Raw genomic sequence first — 18,828 nt, 5'->3', positions numbered from 1 at the left:
TGTGGATGGTGTTGAAACCAGTTCTGGACCAAAGCAGAGCGGTGGAATGACACATTGTCCCAGATGACAGTGTATTGCATCTGGTGCATTTCATTACCTGCTGTGACGATGTGGTGCAATCGGTCCAAAAATGCGAGAATGTGAGGTGTGTTGTAAGGGCCCATTTTGGCATGACGGAGGAGAACCCCATGCTGTGAAATGGCAGCGCAAAGGGTGATGTTACCCCCACGTTGCCCTGGGACATTGATTATAGCCCTGTGGCCAATTATATTTCTGCCTCTCCTTCTTGCTTTTGTGAGGTTGAACCCTGCCTCATCAATATATATGAATTCATGCAGGATTTCCTCAGCATCCATCTGCAAAACTCTCTGAAATACAGTGAAAGACAAGATTGTGTAGTTCAGGATAGATCTAGTATACAGTCAATGTAAAAAAGTCATGTGTGTAGTATGCAACATCACAGTGCTAAAGTGAACAATACAAACCTCCACATACTCATGCCGCAGCCGTTTGACCCTCTCTGAATTCAGCTCAAAAGGCACTCGATAAAGTTGTTTCATTTGAACCTGATGTCTTTTCAGGATGCGTGCCAGTGTTGACTGAGAGACCTGATGGACATTATTGAAAATGGCATGGTCACCGATAATGTTGGCTAGTAGTTCTCTGAGCCTGATAGCATTATTGGCCAAAACCATGTTTATTATCTCTCTCTCTTGTTCTTGCGTGAATATGGGCTCCCTTCCTCCTTGTCGTTCCCGACCCTCAATCCTATGTAGAGAATAATACATATAACTTACTGTACAATGTCACAGGAAGGGGTATCACAAGTGCTGATATGGTGCATACAATAAGGGGCTGATTACTGTAACTGTAGACAGATCTTCTTTTACCTGTTTTCCTGTCGAAAAGTCCTTATGACAGATGACACTGTATATCTGCTAAGATTCTCTCGGTCCAGCCTCCCTCAGCGTCAATCCGTGGTTCACAACATGGTCCACTAGTGTTGCACGAATGTCATTTGATAAGTTTGGTCCTCTTCTTCTTTGTGCACGTTCTCCTCCTGCTTCAGGTCTTCCTCTGGCTCTGGCTCGGCCTCTGCCTCTTCCTCTACCTCCTTCTCCTCCTCTGTGTACTCCTCCTCTCACCCTCACTCTTCTTCTGACTCCTTCCATTTTGGTTGAAGGCAGGTGAACCTACCTGCTGCATTTTTATAGTGCTTAAACCTGATTGGTGTGTCTACAATTTAGCAATCATGTGTTTGTGCACCTGATGGCTGTGTTTAACAGATTGGCTCATAGGTGTGGTAATTTGACAGTCAGTGCTTTGGAATTGCAAGGAAGTGACATCATGATATACTTCTGTGTCTGATGTATACAAGTGTGTTTAGTGTTTTGCAAATCACTGTGTGTAATGTTTTGTAAATAGTGTGAAGCTGACAATGTGTTTACAGTTGTGCAAATCTAGCCTTGTGTTTTGCTCCTTGAGTGTAAGGTTTTGCTAGTTGTGGGAAAAGTTTAATTTTAGTGTGTAAGCAATCGTAAAAAACTGTAACGACTCTAGTCTTCCCCCACATTTCTGCAATGCTATGTAACACGAGCCCCCTGATTCCCCCCGTCCTAACCTCACATTGCAGCGCAGACTGGCTTGTGCCCCAGACCTGCCCTAACCAGTAACCTTGCTCATAAACAGCCAGGGTGACTCAGGTGCCAGACAGGACTAAGCAACCAGTGAGTCAGGTGCCAGCAGAGCTGTGTGAAACCACAGAGAGAGACTGGCGCCTCCGTCTCAACACAGAACACACTATTATGGACTGTGTGTTTGTATGTGTGTGTGTCTGTGTGTGTGTGTGTGTGTGTGTGTGTGTGTGTGTGTGTGTGTCTGTGTGTGTGTGTGTGTGTGTGTGTGTGTGTGTGTGTGTGTGTGTGTGTGTGTGCATGCTTGTATATTTGTGTGTGTGTGTGCATGCGTGTGTGCGTGCTTGTATATATGTGTGTGTGTGTGTGTGTGTGTGTGTGTGTGTGTGTGTGTGTGTGTGTGTGTGTGTGTGTGTGTGTGTGTGTGTGTGTGTGTGTGTGTGTGTGTGTGTGTGTGTGTGTGTGTGTGTGTGCGTGTGTGTGTGTGTGCGTGCGTGCAAGAGAGATGGAACAGCTCAATTCAATTTAATTCAATCCAATAATATTCTACACTTTATTAAGTTATTTAATCGTAACTAACAGATTTCACTTTCTACATAACTTTCAAATATAAAAGGAGGACTGCTGTGTGTTATATACTGCTGTGTGTTCTATAGTTCTGTGTGTTCTATACTGAGATGTATAAATGCTGTTTCAACTAAATATGTCAAATAAATTAGGTCTTTGTTTCACAAAAAAAAACATGGTTTGAAGCCAGAAGAAAATGAAACATTTCAATTAAGAAAAAGCACAAAGAAACACAGAGTTTGGTAGTCTAAAAAAGGTTTGACATTTCATTCACATCGAGTGCACATTCACATCGAGTACACGTTCACATCGAGTGCACGTTCACATCGAGTGCACATTCACATCGAGTGCACGTTCACATCGAGTGCACGTTCACATCGAGTGCACGTTCACATCGAGTGCACATTCACATCGAGTCCACATTCACATCGAGTGCACATTCACATCAAGTGCACATTCACATCAAGCGTGCGTCAAGTAAGCATTCAACACTTGCAATGTGGGAGTCATAGACGGTCAGAGAACTGCCATCTCCCCCGACCCCCTGTGTTATTTTATTGTTTACTCTCATCAGATCCAAGTTCACTTTGATTTATTACATTATTTATGTTTCTTTGCACGGCGTTCCTCTACAAGCTTCCCAGACAGCGAACTCTGAGTCTGAATGGCACCTTTAATGGCTGAACTGCTGGCCCTTCTGGAATGGAAAATAGAAGGGCACAAAGCAGCAGCAGTAGCACTAGAGAGAGAGAAAGAGACCTCGAGTCGCCGCCGGTCTAAAGCGACATGGTCACACCAGCAGACATTTTTCCTGGCTGTTCTGTCCCTGCCTGTTGCTGCCACCAGTACCTATATCTACTCCAATCTGACAGCTATAAAGAGGAGCAGGCAGCGTGCCAGCAAGGAGCCCTGTAAAATTGCCATGAAAACTAATTTGCCCCATGACTGGGTTGTTTATGAGCAAGCTTGGAAACAGAAATCAAAGCCAGGAGCTGTGGCATTTAGGCTAATTACTGTTGCAGCAAGCCAGAGGATAGTACACAGTGTTCGATGGGTAGAAACACAAAGTGGTCTCAGAGCACTTCGTATTATTCTGTACGTAAATCCGAGACACTCCATGTAGTACAGTGGAGGCTGCTGAGGGGAGAATGGCTCATAATAATGGCTGGAATGGAGTAAATGGAATGGTATCAAACACAGCCATTATTATGAGCCGTCCTCCACCCAGCAGCCTCCATTTCTTATGATATGTTCTGAATAAAAATGTGAACAATATGTTGCGAATTGCAATTCTTACTTTATGTTACGAATTTGCAAAACGTATGATATGTTACGAATTCCAATTTGTTGTGGCTAACGTTAGCTAGGTGGCTAGGTGGTTAGCTAGCTCTAGGGTTTAGGGGTTAATGTTAGGAGTTAGGTTAAATGGTTAGGGTTAGCTAAAATGGTTACATTTGGGTTAGGGTTGAGGTTAGGGTTAGCTAACATGCTAAGTAGTTGCAATGTAGCTAAAAAGTAGTTGCAAAGTTGCTAAAATGCTAAAGTTGTCCATGATGAGATTCGAACACGCAACCTTCGGGTTGCTAGACATTTGCGTTATACAACAACCCATCCAACCCGACCAACCACCCACCTTTGTTTTTGCCTCCTTAAGTAACCATCTGTCTTATGTAACCATACCAAACGTAACATATCATACTTATTTGAGTGTCCCGGATTCGCGTTTACTATGTTACATCTAGTCTATGAGACCAGGCTGAGAAACATAAAATCAGTCTTCTGGCCAGAGGGGTATTTATTTATTCTTGTAGAGTACAATCTGTCTGCTGCGGTTTAAATGACCTCCAGTCACCTCAGAAGACACAGGCAGGGCAAGGTCACTGGGCCTAGTAAAGACTGGCTGTCAGATCAGGACTCCATTAATGTGCCTGACTGACTGTCTCTGCCCAGTAGAGGCCCAGGACTGTATCATGTTTCAGGCATTGAGGTCATGGGCAGAGCCACCTCATAACCAATCTTCACACCCATTCACATGATGGTTTCATGCTTTTGCATGAAAAAATGAACTTTTTATTCCAGTCTCTAGCCAAGATCCATTCTTAAAGCCCATATCTGTCTTGCAGCAACAGATCTTTGGCGTTGTCTGAAGAAATGTGTTAATGGCCATAAACAGTATTATCTCTCCAGTCTGATTTTATCAGAAACGGTTTGGACAGAAAAGTGAACCACAAATGCCATGAAGGTTCTGTTTCCAGCTGCAGCTGTGTGTCTTTCCATGCGCTGTAACACCCGGTTGACTGAAGTCCAGATCCAGTTACATCGGCAGAGAGCTATGTCCAACCAGATGACTGCTGCCCCCTCTCCTAGGGCTAGATTCAATCCGATCGACACTTTTCGTCTATGTACCTTTTAAATGCAATGTTTCCATTCGCGGAGACCGCATTCACGGTAAACGCTGCATACGTCAGCTCAATCGGAAATGACCTTTAATTGTCAATCTACCTATTTTCCGCAGTCCAGATTGAATCTAGGCCCTAGTATCCCTCAGAGAGCAGAGCAGAGTTTGAATCTAGGCCCTAGTCTCCCTCAGAGAGCAGAGTAGAGCATGCTTCTATTCTCTGTCTGTGCAGTTATTTTCAGAACTGCACATTGAAAATATGCCCCACAACATCTGTTAGGTCTTCGATGGCATTGAGTGTGTGTGGTGGTGGCGGTGGTGGTGGCAGAGCGCTAGTATGTTGGTGCAATAATGTGAAAGCGGTGTATATGGTGTGTGTGTGTGAGGCTGAGCTCATCGGCTGGGTTGAAGGGGTAGTGTGTTTTCATGATTGTGAAATCAGTGCTAATTTGTGTGAGGTGGTGTGTGTATACAGTATGTGTGTGTGTGTGTGTGTGTGTGTGTGTGTGTGTGTGTGTGTGTGTGTGTGTGTGTGTGTGTGTGTGTGTGTGTGTGTGTGTGTGTGTGGGCTGGTTCTGAAGACTCACTCACTCATCCCTGTCACACTGGCTGGCGTATAAGGCAGCAACAAAAGGCTCTCCACTGGTGGTCTCTGGCCATCTTCTCCACCGTGCCCCAGTTCTGCTGATGTTGTAGGAGCTCTGTGTCCACTGTTCTGAAGAGTTGTTATTCACTCTGTCCCACAGGGTAACAGTATTGGTTTCTCAGGCTCTAGGTCGTGAGTTGTCTTTCTCATTTTGCCAATTGCTCCATATTAACAGTTACCTGGGGTAAAGTCGGATTTATTTAATTCAACGGGTCTCCCTTTTTGGAGCCGTAGTCACCACCACAGTCAGCAACTTGCACCCATCAAGGCCTAAATACAGAGGAGAGTAGACATGCGCTGACTTTCAAAAGAAAACTGTATGTGTTGTTGATTGGTATAGGGTTATAAATTGACTTTTTTTCACAGGTAACACTGGTGCTTCCAACTTTTAAAAAGTTAGGAGCACCAAAAAAACTAAAAATAAACTATTTAGATAGCCTGCTCTACATTAAGGCTAGTGACCTAGCCTATGTGTCACAACTTCCACCGAGTCTGCCTCCCCTCCTTGTTCGGGCAGGCTTCGGCGTTCGTCGTCACCGGCTTACTAACCACAGCCGCTCCCATTATCATCACTCCACTTGTCTTGTTAATTTACATTTCAGTCATTTAGCAGACGCTCTTATCCAGAGTGCATACATTATTTTTTATTTATTTTTTCATACTGGCCCCCCGTGGGAATCGAACCCATGACCCTGGTGTTGCAAACGCCATGCTCTACCAACTGAGCTACATCCCTGCCGGCCATTCCCTCCCCTTCCCTGGATGACGCTGGGCCAATTGTGCGCAGCCCCATGGGTCTCCCGGTCGCGGCCGGCTACGACAGAGCCTGGATTCGAACCAGGATCTCTAGTGGCACAGCTAGTCCACTGCGCCACTCGGGAGTTAATCACACACACCTGGTTCTCATCCCCTCATTAGTCTGTGTATAAGTGTCCCCTCTGCACCCTTGTCTGTGTGGGTGATTGTTCCATGTGAGAGTAGAGTAGCTCGGTTGAGCTACTCTCTTATTGTATTGCCTGGGTAGATTTATTCCCCTATGCTTGTATATCGTTTGGAGTATTTCCGTACCGTGATTGCCAGGGTAGAGAGTTTCCCCTGTGCCTATGTTTGTATGTCGCTATCCAGCGCAACTGTGACGGAAAGGAATAAACTCTGTATTCGGTGATTTACCCTCCTGCGCCTGACTCCTTCTATCACACTCATCACACTATGAATCCAACTAATGCAGCACATCTCCTAGTGTACCATGGAGGAGCCCCTTGCCTTTCTTCCAGTGCCATAAACCATACTGCAGCAGGAAAAACAATGTCCAGCAGGTAAGGTAAATGTAAGGTAAGGTAAATGAGAGTTGACGCACTGGGTCTAGTCACACCGTTGTAGCCTGCTGTGACGAGTACTGAGGATACGAAGACGCAGACGCAGGAATTAACAAGGTCAAGGTTTACTCAAACAATGACAAAGAGAATTAACAAAGAGCGAGTACATGACACAAAGCAAAAACAATCACACACAACATCATACAGAACAGTCCAGGGCTAAATAGGGGTGGTGATGAGATGATGAGATGCAGGTGCGCTGGAGGTTATTAGGGTGCGTTGGGTTTCCATTCCAGTGTTGCCGAGGTGGTGCGCTCAGACCGGTGGCTCAGAAGACCGTCAAATCAGAGCGCCGGAGGGGAGCAACGGGAGGAGACGTGACACCTGCACATGGAGTCCCAGTGGGACTACGGTGTGGGGAGATGACATGAGACCCAAGAGGGACATGACAGAATGCGCCGTCACCGTGCATGTCAGATGAAACCGTGTGAGGGCTAGCAACAGGGCAGCCTGTAAGGATCCAAAATTCCTCCCTTCATGGTCACAGTGTCCAACTGGAGACCCAGATAGACAATCCGTTGACTGGGGCATGGCGTGTTCTTTTCCGTGAAATGCATCCATCACCAGCTGTGTCTTGTGTGTGATCGGCAGCTGTGCTGACAGGACGAGAACCTACAGGTCGTCCAAGTAGGCCAAAACCCCGGCCACTTGGCAACGCAGAGGCTCTATAGCCGCCTCCACGCATTTGTAAAAGGTGCAAGGTGCTAGGATGTTCCCGAAAGGCATCAGACCAGGCTTACTTGCCAAAGGCAGGTGCTTGGACAGCTGCTTCCTTTCCTCATCCAGCTTTCTGAAGAGCTCTGTTGCCTCCGTGACAGCGACCTTGTGTCCCGTCAGATGCTTGCGTCACTTCTGGTTCCCCTTAGGGTGTTGCCAGGTGGTGGTGGCGTTCAAGAGCGAGATCTTGTCGGACTCCTTCATGACAGTGAGGGATAGCCATAGGTATAGAATGGCACCGGAAATCTCCTACTAGAGTGAAAGCAGATCATCCCGTGGTGAGACGGGACCAAGATGCTCCAAGGAGGGCCACGTTGTTGGCTGCTGCCACAGATTGGGCTCCCAAAGTGTAGGATTTGTCAACCAGCTGAGCTGTGAATCGGTCCTTCAAGGTGGGCAGAGTGGCCTTCTTGGAGGAGGGCCAGGAACTGGAGCCCGGAACGAGATACGCAGCCATGGCGACCTCGAGTCTCCAATCCTCTGGGAAATTATGGCCGTCGATGAAGTATGAGTTCTGCACAAATGCATGAACACTTAGGCCAACCTTACAAAGTTTACAATGTGTGTAACCACCAGATAAATACAATAGATTTTTTGTATGACATACTGTATGATCAGCAACGTGCTGCATTACAAATCTGCTTTGTTGCATGTCATTAAAATAGCTTCATCAAGTCCAAGTCGATCAGTGGATCAATAACCCCACTGTTTATTGCTTGTGAAGCTAAACTGCAAGTGCAATGACTGTACACTATTCCATTAAAATCATATGTTTTCGTAGCCCTCGTGTAGGCCTAGAGAAGAAAAGACTCGGAATCAAGAAAGAATTACGTAAAACATGAAAACACACTAAACTGATTTAGTATTGGATTGATAAGGCTGTAAACTGTGCCCAGAAATAAAAATATTACATTACCAATGAGGTCATCAGGTCTGTTTTCTTTTATTTGGTCTGTCAGGGGGGTTTGTACAATATCTCATTCAATGGTGTGTCATGACATGCACTGAGTATACAAAACATTAAGAACATGACATAGACTGGCCAAGTGAATCCAGGTGAAAGCTATGATCCCTTATTGATGTCACTTGTTAAATCCACTTCAATCAGTGTAGATGAAGGGGAGGAGACAAGTTAAATAATTATTTTTAAGCCTTGAGACAATTGAGACATGGATTGTGTATGTGTGCCATTCAGAGGGTGAATGGGCAAGACAAAAAGTTTAAGTACCTTTGAACGGGGAATGGTAGTAGGTGCCAGGCGCACCGGTTTGTGTCAAGAACTACAACGCTGCTGGGTTTTTCACGCTCAACAGTTTCCTGTGTGTATCAAGAATGGTTCACCATCCAAAGGACAATATTAGGAAGGTGTTCCTAATGTTTGGTATACTCAGTGTATGTTTCACAAGTAAATCAACAACAAATGTCACTTAATAGACTAATTAAACACATCACTTGGCTCTGCCATCAAGTACAAAATGTGAAACATAATGGTGGTGATACCTTGGTGAGGCCTTCTCTCTACTGGTCACGCTAACACAGTGCACTACTCTGACTGACACCACCAACATAAAGTAAAGTAGGCTGTGCCTATTGCCTTTTTCCCACCGAAATGTTTGTAGAGTCCCACCTCTGGTTTAAGACCTGTAGGGCATATGTCTGCTTGTTATTTATCTGGAATAACATTGGAAAAATAAGCATGGGGATTTGTCCAGCTTTTTGGTACCTAATACAGTCATTGATTGGTAGGCTTCAGTTCACAAGTGACCTTACAGATGTTGACACATGCTGCTTTTGTTTCTCAAGAACTTCCACTGCCAATGGCTGACAGATAGTGTGTAACTACATAGTTTGTGATAAATAGCATGAGCTGACACAGACCCACATTTTTTTGAAGAGGTGCTGACTAACGGAGAGTAAACAGTAGAAAAAGAAAGAAAGTCACACACTCAATACATGCTCCCGTCCCAACTATTTAATGGGTAAACCTAACCAACGTTATTTAATGGGTAAACCTAACCAACGTTATTTAATGGGTAAACCTAACCAACGTTATTTAATGGGTAAACCTCACCAACGTTATTTAATGGGTAAACCTAACCAACGTTATTTAATGGGTAAACCTAACTAACGTACTTAATGGGTAAACCTAACCAACGTTATTTAATGGGTAAACCTAACCATTGTTATTTAATGGGTAAACCTAACCAACGTTATTTAATGGGTAAACCTAACCAACGTTATTTAATGGGTAAACCTAACCAACGTTATTTAATGGGTAAACCTAACCAACGTTATTTAATGGGTAAACCTAACCAACGTTATTTAATGGGTAAACCTAACCAACGTTATTTAATGGGTAAACCTCACCAACGTTATTTAATGGGTAAAATTAACCAATGTTATTTAATGGGTAAACCTAACCAACGTTATTAAATGGGTAAACCTAACCAACGTAATTTAATGGGTAAACCTAACCAACGTTATTTAATGGGTAAACCTAACCAACGTTATTTAATGGGTCAACCTAACCAACGTTATTTAATGGGTCAACCTAACCAACGTTATTTAATGGGTAAACCTAACCAACGTTATTTAATGGGTAAACCTCACCAACGTTATTTAATGGGTAAACTTAACCAATGTTATTTAATGGGTAAACCTAGCCAACGTTATTTAATGGGTAAACCTAACCAACGTTATTTAATGGGTAAACCTAACCAATGTTATTTAATGGGTAAACCTAACCAACGTTATTTAATGGGTAAACCTAACCAACGTTATTTAATGGGTAAACCTCACCAACGTTATTTAATGGGTAAAACTAACCAATGTTATTTAATGGGTAAACCTAGCCAACGTTATTTAATGGGTAAACCTAACCAACGTTATTTAATGGGTAAACCTAACCAACGTTATTTAATGGGTAAACCTAACCATCGTTATTTAATGGGTAAACCTAACCAACGTTATTTAATGGGTAAACCTAACCAATGTTAGTTAATGGGTAAACCTAACCAACGTTATTTAATGGGTAAACCTAACCAACGTTATTTAATGGGTAAACCTCACCAACGTTATTTAATGGATAAACCTAACCATCGTTATTTAATAGTTGATATCAGCGCCGGAGAAGATGGCTGCCGTTTTACAGCCCTCTAACCAATTGTACTATTATGTGTGTTTTTCCGCGTTATTTGTAATTTATTTTGTACATAATGTTTCTGCCATCGTCTCTTATAACCAAAGAGAGCTTCTGGATATCAGGACAGCGATTACTCACCTCGCATTGGACGAAGATTTTTTCTTCAACGAGGCGTTCGCAAAGGATATCCTACAGACACCCGACAAGGCCCAGATCCCCGTCATTCGCGTGAGGAAGAGACGGAGATATCGCGGACGCAGATCCGGGTGCCTTGTAAGGATCCGACGGCGAGCGAGTAAACTGCCTCTCCCATCAATCCTATTAGCCAAAGTTCAATCTTTTGAGAATAAAATTGACGATTTAAGATTACGGTTATCCTACCAACGGGACATTAAAAACTGTAATATCTTATGTTTCACGGAGTCGTGGCTGAACGACAACAATGATAACATTCAGCTAGCAGGCTATACGCTACATCGACAGGACAGAACGGCAGACTCTGGTAAGACAAGGGGTGGCGGTCTCTGTATATTTGTAAACAACAGCTGGTGCACAAAATCAAATACTAAGGAAGTCTCGAGGTTTTGCTCGCCTGAGGTAGAGTATCTTATGATAAGCTGTAGACCACACTATTTACCAAGAGAGTTTTCATCTATATTTTTCATAGCTGTCTATTTACCACCACAAACCAATGCTGGCATTAAGATTGCACTGAATGAGTTGTACAAGGCCATTAATCAACAGGAAAACGCTCATCGAGATGCAGCGCTCCTAGTAGCCGGGGACTTTAATGCAGGGAAACTTAAATCCGTTCTACCTAATTTCTACCAGCATGTTAAATGTGCAACCAGAGGGAAAAAAACTCTAGACCACCTTTACTCCACACACAGAGACGCATACAAAGCTCTCCCTCGCCCTCCATTTGGCAAATCTGACCATAACTCTATCCTCCTGATTCCTGCTTATAAGCAAAAACTGAAGCAGGAAGCACCAGTGATTCGGTTAATAAAAAAGTGGTCAGATGACGCAGATGCTAAGCTACAGGACTGTTTTGCTAGCACAGACTGGAACATGTTCCGGGATTCTTCAGACAGCATTGAGGAGTACACCACATCAGTCACTGGCTTCATCAATAAGTGCATCGATGATGTCGTCCCCACAGTGACCGTACGTACATACCTCAACCAGAAGCCATGGATTACAGGAAACATCCGCACTGAGCTAAAGGGTAGAGCTGCCGCTTTCAAGGAACGGGACTCTAACCCGGATGCTTATAAGAAATCCCGCTATGACCTCCGACGAACCATCAAACAGGCAAAGAGTCAATACAGGTCTAAGATTGAATCATACTACACTGGCTCTGACGCTCGTCGGATGTGGCAGGGCTTGAAAACTATTACAGACTACAAAGGGAAGCACACCCGCGAGCTGCCCAGTGACACAAGCCTACCAGACGAGCTAAACCACTTCTATGCTCGCTTCGAGGCAAGCAACACTGAAGCATGCATGAGAGCACCAGCTGTTCCGGACGACTATGTGATCACGCTCTCCGTAGCCGATGTGAGTAAGACTTTTAAGCAGGTCAACATTCACAAGGCCGCAGGGCCAGACGGATTACCAGGACGTGTACTCCGAGCATGTGCTGACCAACTGGCAAGTGTCTTCACTGACATTTTCAACATGTCCCTGACTGAGTCTGTAATACCAACATGTTTCAAGCAGACCACCATAGTCCCCGTGCCCAAGAACTCTAAGATAACCTTCCTAAATGACTACCGACCCGTAGCACTGACGTCTGTAGCCATGAAGTGCTTTGAAAGACTGGTCATGGCTCACATCAACAGCATAATCCCAGAAACCCTAGACCCACTCCAATTTGCATACCGCCCCAACAGATCCACAGATGATGCAATCTCTATCGCACTCCACACTGCCCTTTCCCACCTGGACAAGAGGAACACCTACGTGAGAATGCTATTCATTGACTACAGCTCAGCATTCAACACCATAGTGCCCTCTAAGCTCATCACTAAGCTAAGGATCCTGGGACTAAACACCTCCCTCTGCAACTGGATCCTGGACTTCCTGACGGGCCGCCCCCAGGTGGTAAGGGTAGGTAACAACACATCTGCCACACTGATCCTCAACACGGGGGCCCCTCAGGGGTGCGGGCTCAGTCCCCTCCTGTACTCTCTGTTCACCCATGACTGCATGGCCAGGCACGACTCCAACACCATCATTAAGTTTGCCGACGACACAACAGTGGTAGGCCTGATCACCGACAACGATGAGACAGCCTATAGGGAGGAGGTCAGAGATCTGGCCGTGTGGTGCCAGGACAACAACCTCTCCCTCAACGTGACCAAGACAAAGGAGATGATTGTGGACTACAGGAAAAAAAAGAGGACTGAGCACGCCCCCATTCTCATCGACGGGGCTGTAGTGGAACAGGTTGAGAGCTTCAAGTTCCTTGGTGTCCACATCACCAACGAACTATCACGGTCCAAACACACCAAGACAGTCGTGAAGAGGGCACGACAAAGCCTATTCCCCCTCAGGAGACTAAAAAGATTTGGCATGGGTCCTCAGATCCTCAAAAAATTCTACAGCTGCACCATCGAGAGCATCCTGACTGGTTGCATCACCGCCTGGTATGGCAACTGCTTGGCCTCTGACCGCAAGGCACTACAGAGGGTAGTGCGTACGGCCCAGTACATCACTGGGGCAAAGCTCCCTGCCATCCAGGACCTCTATACCAGGCGGTGTCAGAGGAAGGCCCTCAAAATTGTTAAAGACTCCAGACACCCTAGTCATAGACTGTTCTCTCTGCTACCGCACGGCAAGCGGTACCGGAGTGCCAAGTCTAGGTCCAAAAGACTTCTCAACAGCTTCTACCCCCAAGCCATAAGACTCCTGAACAGCTAATCATGGCTACCCGGACTATTTGCACTGCCCCCCCACCCCATCCTTTTTACGCTGCTGCTACTCTGTTAAGTATTTATGCATAGTCACTTTAACTCTACCCACATGTACATATTACCTCAACTACCTCAACTAGCCGGTGCCCCCGCACATTGACTCTGCAACGGTACCCCCCTGTATATATAGCCTCCCTACTGTCACTTTATTTTACTGTATATATAGCCTCCCTACTGTCACTTTATTTTACTTCTGCTCTTTTTTTCTCAACACTTTTTTTGTTGTTGTTTTATTCTTACTTTTTTTGTTTAAAATAAATGCACTGTTGGTTAAGGGCTGTAAGTAAGTATTTCACTGTAATGTCTGCACCTGTTGTATTCGGCGCATGTGACCAATACAATTTGATTTGATTTGATTTGATTTAATGGGTAAACCTAACCAACGTTATTTAATGGGTAAACCTAACCAACGTTATTTAATGGGTAAACCTAACCAACGTTATTTAATGGGTAAACCTAACCAACGTCATTTAATGGGTAAACCTCACCAACGTTATTTAATGGGTAAACCTAACCAACGTTATTTAATGGGTAAACCTAACCAACGGTATTTAATGGGTAAACCTAACCAATGTTATTTAATGGGTAAACCTAACCAACGTTATTTAATGGGTAAACCTAACCAACGTTATTTAATGGGTAAACCTAACCAACGTTATTTAATGGGTAAACCTAACCAACGTTATTTAATGGGTAAACCTAACCATTGTTATTTAATGGGTAAACCTAACCAACGTTATTTAATGGGTAAACCTAACCAATGTTATTTAATGGGTAAACCTCACCAACGTTATTTAATGGGTAAACCTAACCAACGTTATTTAATGGGTAAACCTAACCAACGTTATTTAATGGGTAAACCTAACCAACGTTATTTAATGGGTAAACCTAACCAACGTTATTTAATGGGTAAACCTAACCAACGTTATTTAATGGGTAAACCTAACCAACGTTATTTAATGGGTAAACCTAACCAACGTTATTTAATGGGTAAACCTAACCAACGTTATTTAATGGGTAAACCTAACCAATGTTATTTAATGGGTAAACCTAACCAACGTTATTTAATGGGTAAACCTCACCAACGTTATTTAACCTTGCCAGTAGGTATGTGCTATCCGGGATCCTTGGGACATCCCTACTCTATTTAAGTTGACATTTAAAAGGGTTAGGGTTATGGCTAGGGTTAGGATAGGGGTTAGGGTTTAGGGTATGAACGTCCCAAGGATCCCGGATAGCACTGATCCTTGCTAGTACCACCCGTCTTCTTCTCCATGTTTTTGATGATTCCCAGACAGCATAACGACCTGTATGCACACAAGCACACAAACAGAAGTGTTTCATATTGTTGTTTAACATCTCACAAGGATTCTATTGGCTCCTCATCATTAGTATTTAATGTTGTTTCAGTATTCTGCTCTTGTCTTGTAGGGCGGCGCACAATTGGCCCAGCGTCGTCCAGGGTAGGGGAGGGAATGGCCGGCAGGGATGTAGCTCAGTTGATAGAGCATGGCGTTTGCAACGCCAGGGTTGTGGGTTCGTTTCCCACGGGGGGTCAGTATAAAAAAATATATATATATATGTATTCACTAACTGTAAGTCGCTCTGGATAAGAGCGTCTGCTAAATGACTAAAATGTAAATGTAAAATGTATTGCATGAGCTCTCTGATACTAAGCAGGCCTGTTGAAACCTAGCCATGGAAAAGGCTGCATGTACCTGGGTACCTCTCACAAACAATCCTCCCTCACTCCGCCATTCTGGGCCCAGCACACATGGGAGGCCAGGGCCTAGTGGTGTCACAGAGGATTGTGATTTCACGCTTCAAAAACACATGCAATTATTTCCTCCATTGCTTGCACACAGAACCGCTGAGAAATATTCCCAATCAAAATCCAGTCCAGAGAAATCAACAAAGCCTCTCCCTGGACTGTGTTATGGGTAAACAGTGCATCCATGTTACAACCTCACCATCATCAGAGAGAGAGAGAGTTTCAGAAGAACCAGATGTCCAAGGGGGGCTTCAGCTTGGTGACTTGTCTGTTTGTGAGTAACCAAAACAGCCTCCCTTATGGAACTAGAGCAAGATGTGGAGAACGGCATGCCAGCTTCACACACAAAAGGGGGATTCTTACAAGTACGTCAGTCCCTGAGATTTGATTATAGCCAATGAATTGACCACACATGGGCTGCAGAGGGACGTGAAGGAATCAGAGAGCAGCTAGCCAGGCAAGTCTGGAAGAGTGAGGTAAATATGATAACTATTTCATAATAACTATTTCATAATCATTGCCATTTAGCAGACTCTTTTATCCAAACGCGACTTACAGTCAGTCATGCGTGCACATATGTGATATACAAGTGGTCCCAGGAATCAAACCCACTATCCTGGTGTTGCAAGCACCATGCTCTACCAACTGAGCTACAGAGGACCACTATATGTCTGCTGTAGTGTAGATGCCTGAGGACATGGATGTTAGTTAGGGTTACCGGGTGTATACTCCCCAAGTGGAGGGTATTTGGAGAAGCTTTCCACACACATGGGCTTCCCAGGAACCATCTCTACGATGGCAGCGTCCCCAGACTTCAGGGCACTGGGGTTGGCTTCCAGCTTCTTCCTCGAGCAGCGATCTATCTTCACTTTGAGCTTAGTAAACCTACAGGCAATGTGGGCCATGTGGGAGTCAATGACCGGGGAGTAGCCTGCACTGACCTTACCAGGGTGGTTCAGGATAATCATGAGAAAGAGAGAGAGAGAGGGAGAGAGAGAATTTTAAAAATTATGTAAATGGAGAACCTCTACCAGTCTTTAGTACTGTATATGTCTGAGATGTCCAGAGGGATGACCTTTGACCCTGACCTGAGCTGTGAACCCAGCGGCCTCTTGGGGCCTGAGGACACCACTCTCCACTCGACCCACTGGTGCCCTTCCAATACCTGGAAAACAAAAGAGAGACTTGCAGTCATCCCTCTTCTGAAGTAACAAGGCAATCTGTCACATCCGGTTTTAGTTCTCTGTGCTGTTTATGTTGCTGTGAGAATATTACTTGTGTTTAGTGTAACAGCCCTACTTTCTATCCTGTATAGACGTTATGCCGGGGCAGGTGAAGGGTTTGTCTGTGGGCTGTGTCGGAGGCATGACGCTGTCCAGAGCCTTTAGCAGACTCACCCCGTTGGCATGGTGCTCCTGTCTGTCCAGCTTCCAGCCTTTGAACAAGGGCACCTGGACAGAGTGACAACACAGAGGAAAAACATGGACATCTGTGTGTTGAATTTGTTTGGAAGTTGGGGTATGAGGTGATTGAGCAACAGGTAAATGCATTTTTATATGGACATGACGACATCTGGTGGAGAGTTGAGGAACTACACAGTGTCCAGGGGCATAGTGGCGCTAAAGAGTTGAGAAAAGACCTGGAGTTCAAGATTACATATATTTTGAATGCGGGGCTCCAGCATGTTGTCCCCATGCCAACCGGAGATTGAAGGGCACAGCGTTGGGGTGTCTATGGTGATGCCCCGCTCCCTCTCTGGCTTCAGCTTGTCCAGCACCCATGCATACTTGAAGGAGCCCCTTCCCATCTAGTGCAGAGAGATAGGGTAAAGATACTGTATAGAAACAGACTTAGAATGAGAAACGTCTCAGGTATTAGAGAGAAATGATTTATGACAGTCTATACTCTGGCAACAGTCTATCCCCCTGGCAACAGTCTATCCCCTGGCAACAGTCTATCTCCTGGCAACAGTGTATCCCGATTACAGTCTATCCCCTGACTACGGTCTATAGCTACACTGAGCACATATAATGTTACAAAATGTTCCATCAAGGTAAAGATTTATTCACTGAGAAGATCTCACTAACAACTGAGTTTATGTTCTTCAATACCGAAGTTTCCATATATCGATCAGGCTCTGAGATATTTTATGTAGCATTAAAACTGATGCTGGTAATAATGTCATCCATATTCAATGGATAACGGAGTGCTTCTAAACCTCATTTGGCTGTGCAGTAGGTCAGATCAGGACATTGCGAGGTTAAAAAGTCATGCAAGATGGTGAACAGGCTTGTGTCAGTGGCATCAGTGTTTATCAGATGACCTTAAGGATTGAACTGTAATCAAAAGCAATTATGTATTATTATTGTTATTTTTAAACATCATTGCACAATATCAGACATCGTAATTTGCATGTCCTCGTCTTATTGGAGGAAGACATTTGAGCATTTCAATGAAGCATTCAAACTGTTATGTTCGTCTTTACACGAATGAAAACACTGAGCAGACATGGCTCTCAATACAGCCCTCAAAAGTGAGCCCTGAAAGGCAGGTATACCCATAACGTACAGCCTCTTAGCTGTAGCAGAAGCTGCAGACAGAAAATACTGTTTACTTCAGCCCAGGCTGCGGTCCCTGCTTGAAGGAGGTGGCAGAATTGAGCTATGCTGCCCGCTCAATGTCGGCACCCCCTCCCCCTTCGGGTGCGGTAGGAGAGATGGAGGGAGAGGCACAGCCTGCAGTGAGGCACATGTCTGCAGCAGCAGCTCCAAATGGATTGCAGTGGAGAGGGAAAATGAAGGGAGAGAGGAGAGAAAGGAATATATATATAGAGAGAGAGAGAGAGAAGAGGACAGGGGAACAGGCCAGCAAGAGTGGAAAGAGAGGGGGTGATCCCAGATATCATACTGCGAAGAAACTCAAAAACGGTGTTAGTAAAGTAATCCTTATCAGTCTTATAAGAGTTTTAATTAGTATCAACTAATTACAATGGTATGGAGTGCTACAATTAGAGTCCCAACAATCAAATGAACGACTGACAAAGCTACTTAGATGTTCTGCTGCAAGGTGATTGGGTATCAAAGATGCATGTGTGGTACAGAGTAAGTTGCCAGAGTACGTAGTCAGAGTATGTAGCCAGAGTACGTAGCCAGAGTATGTAGTCAGAGTACGTAGCCAGAGTATGTAGTCAGAGTACGTAGCCAGAGTATGTAGTCAGAGTACATAGCCAGAGAGTACGTAGTCAGAGTATGTAGTCAGAGAATGTAGTCAGAGAGTACATAGCCAGAGAGTACGTAGTCAGAGAATGTAGTCAGAGAATGTAGTCAGAGAGTACATAGCCAGAGAGTACGTAGTCAGAGTATGTAGTCAGAGTACATAGCCAGAGAGTACGTAGTCAGAGTATGTAGTCAGAGAATGTAGTCAGAGAGTACATAGCCAGAGAGTACGTAGTCACTGGCATATCACTCTGAGAGATACTGGCTTAATACAAGTAGGCACCGGGAAGTTCAGCCCCACAGGATATATTAATGAACAAATGCTGCACATCATCACACTCCATTAGAATACACTGTTTGTTGAATGAATGAACCAGTCACAAA

The 18,828-nt window shown here is 44.6% G+C and overlaps 1 protein-coding gene across 1 annotated transcript in view; it reads right to left on the bottom strand.

Annotated features, from left to right (window-relative positions):
- LOC311149488 (extracellular sulfatase Sulf-2-like) overlaps nucleotides 1–17,036 on the bottom strand; it is a gene marked incomplete at both ends in the record, with an annotated part of 56,911 nt that extends 39,875 nt beyond the window's left edge. The window contains 3 exons of the mRNA XM_084186680.1: nucleotides 15,998–16,114; nucleotides 16,529–16,680; nucleotides 16,869–17,036. Coding sequence (XP_084042806.1) covers nucleotides 15,998–16,114; nucleotides 16,529–16,680; nucleotides 16,869–17,036 — 437 coding nt within the window. The remainder of the gene's footprint in view (nucleotides 1–15,997; nucleotides 16,115–16,528; nucleotides 16,681–16,868) is intronic.
- Nucleotides 17,037–18,828: the final 1,792 nt, after the last annotated feature.

This window comes from Coregonus lavaretus, assembly GCF_964263955.1.
Source record: "Coregonus lavaretus genome assembly, chromosome: 22".
Lineage (NCBI taxonomy): Eukaryota > Metazoa > Chordata > Actinopteri > Salmoniformes > Salmonidae > Coregonus > Coregonus lavaretus.
Note: the sequence above shows the minus strand (reverse complement) of the source record. Positions and strands in the feature narration are given on the sequence as shown.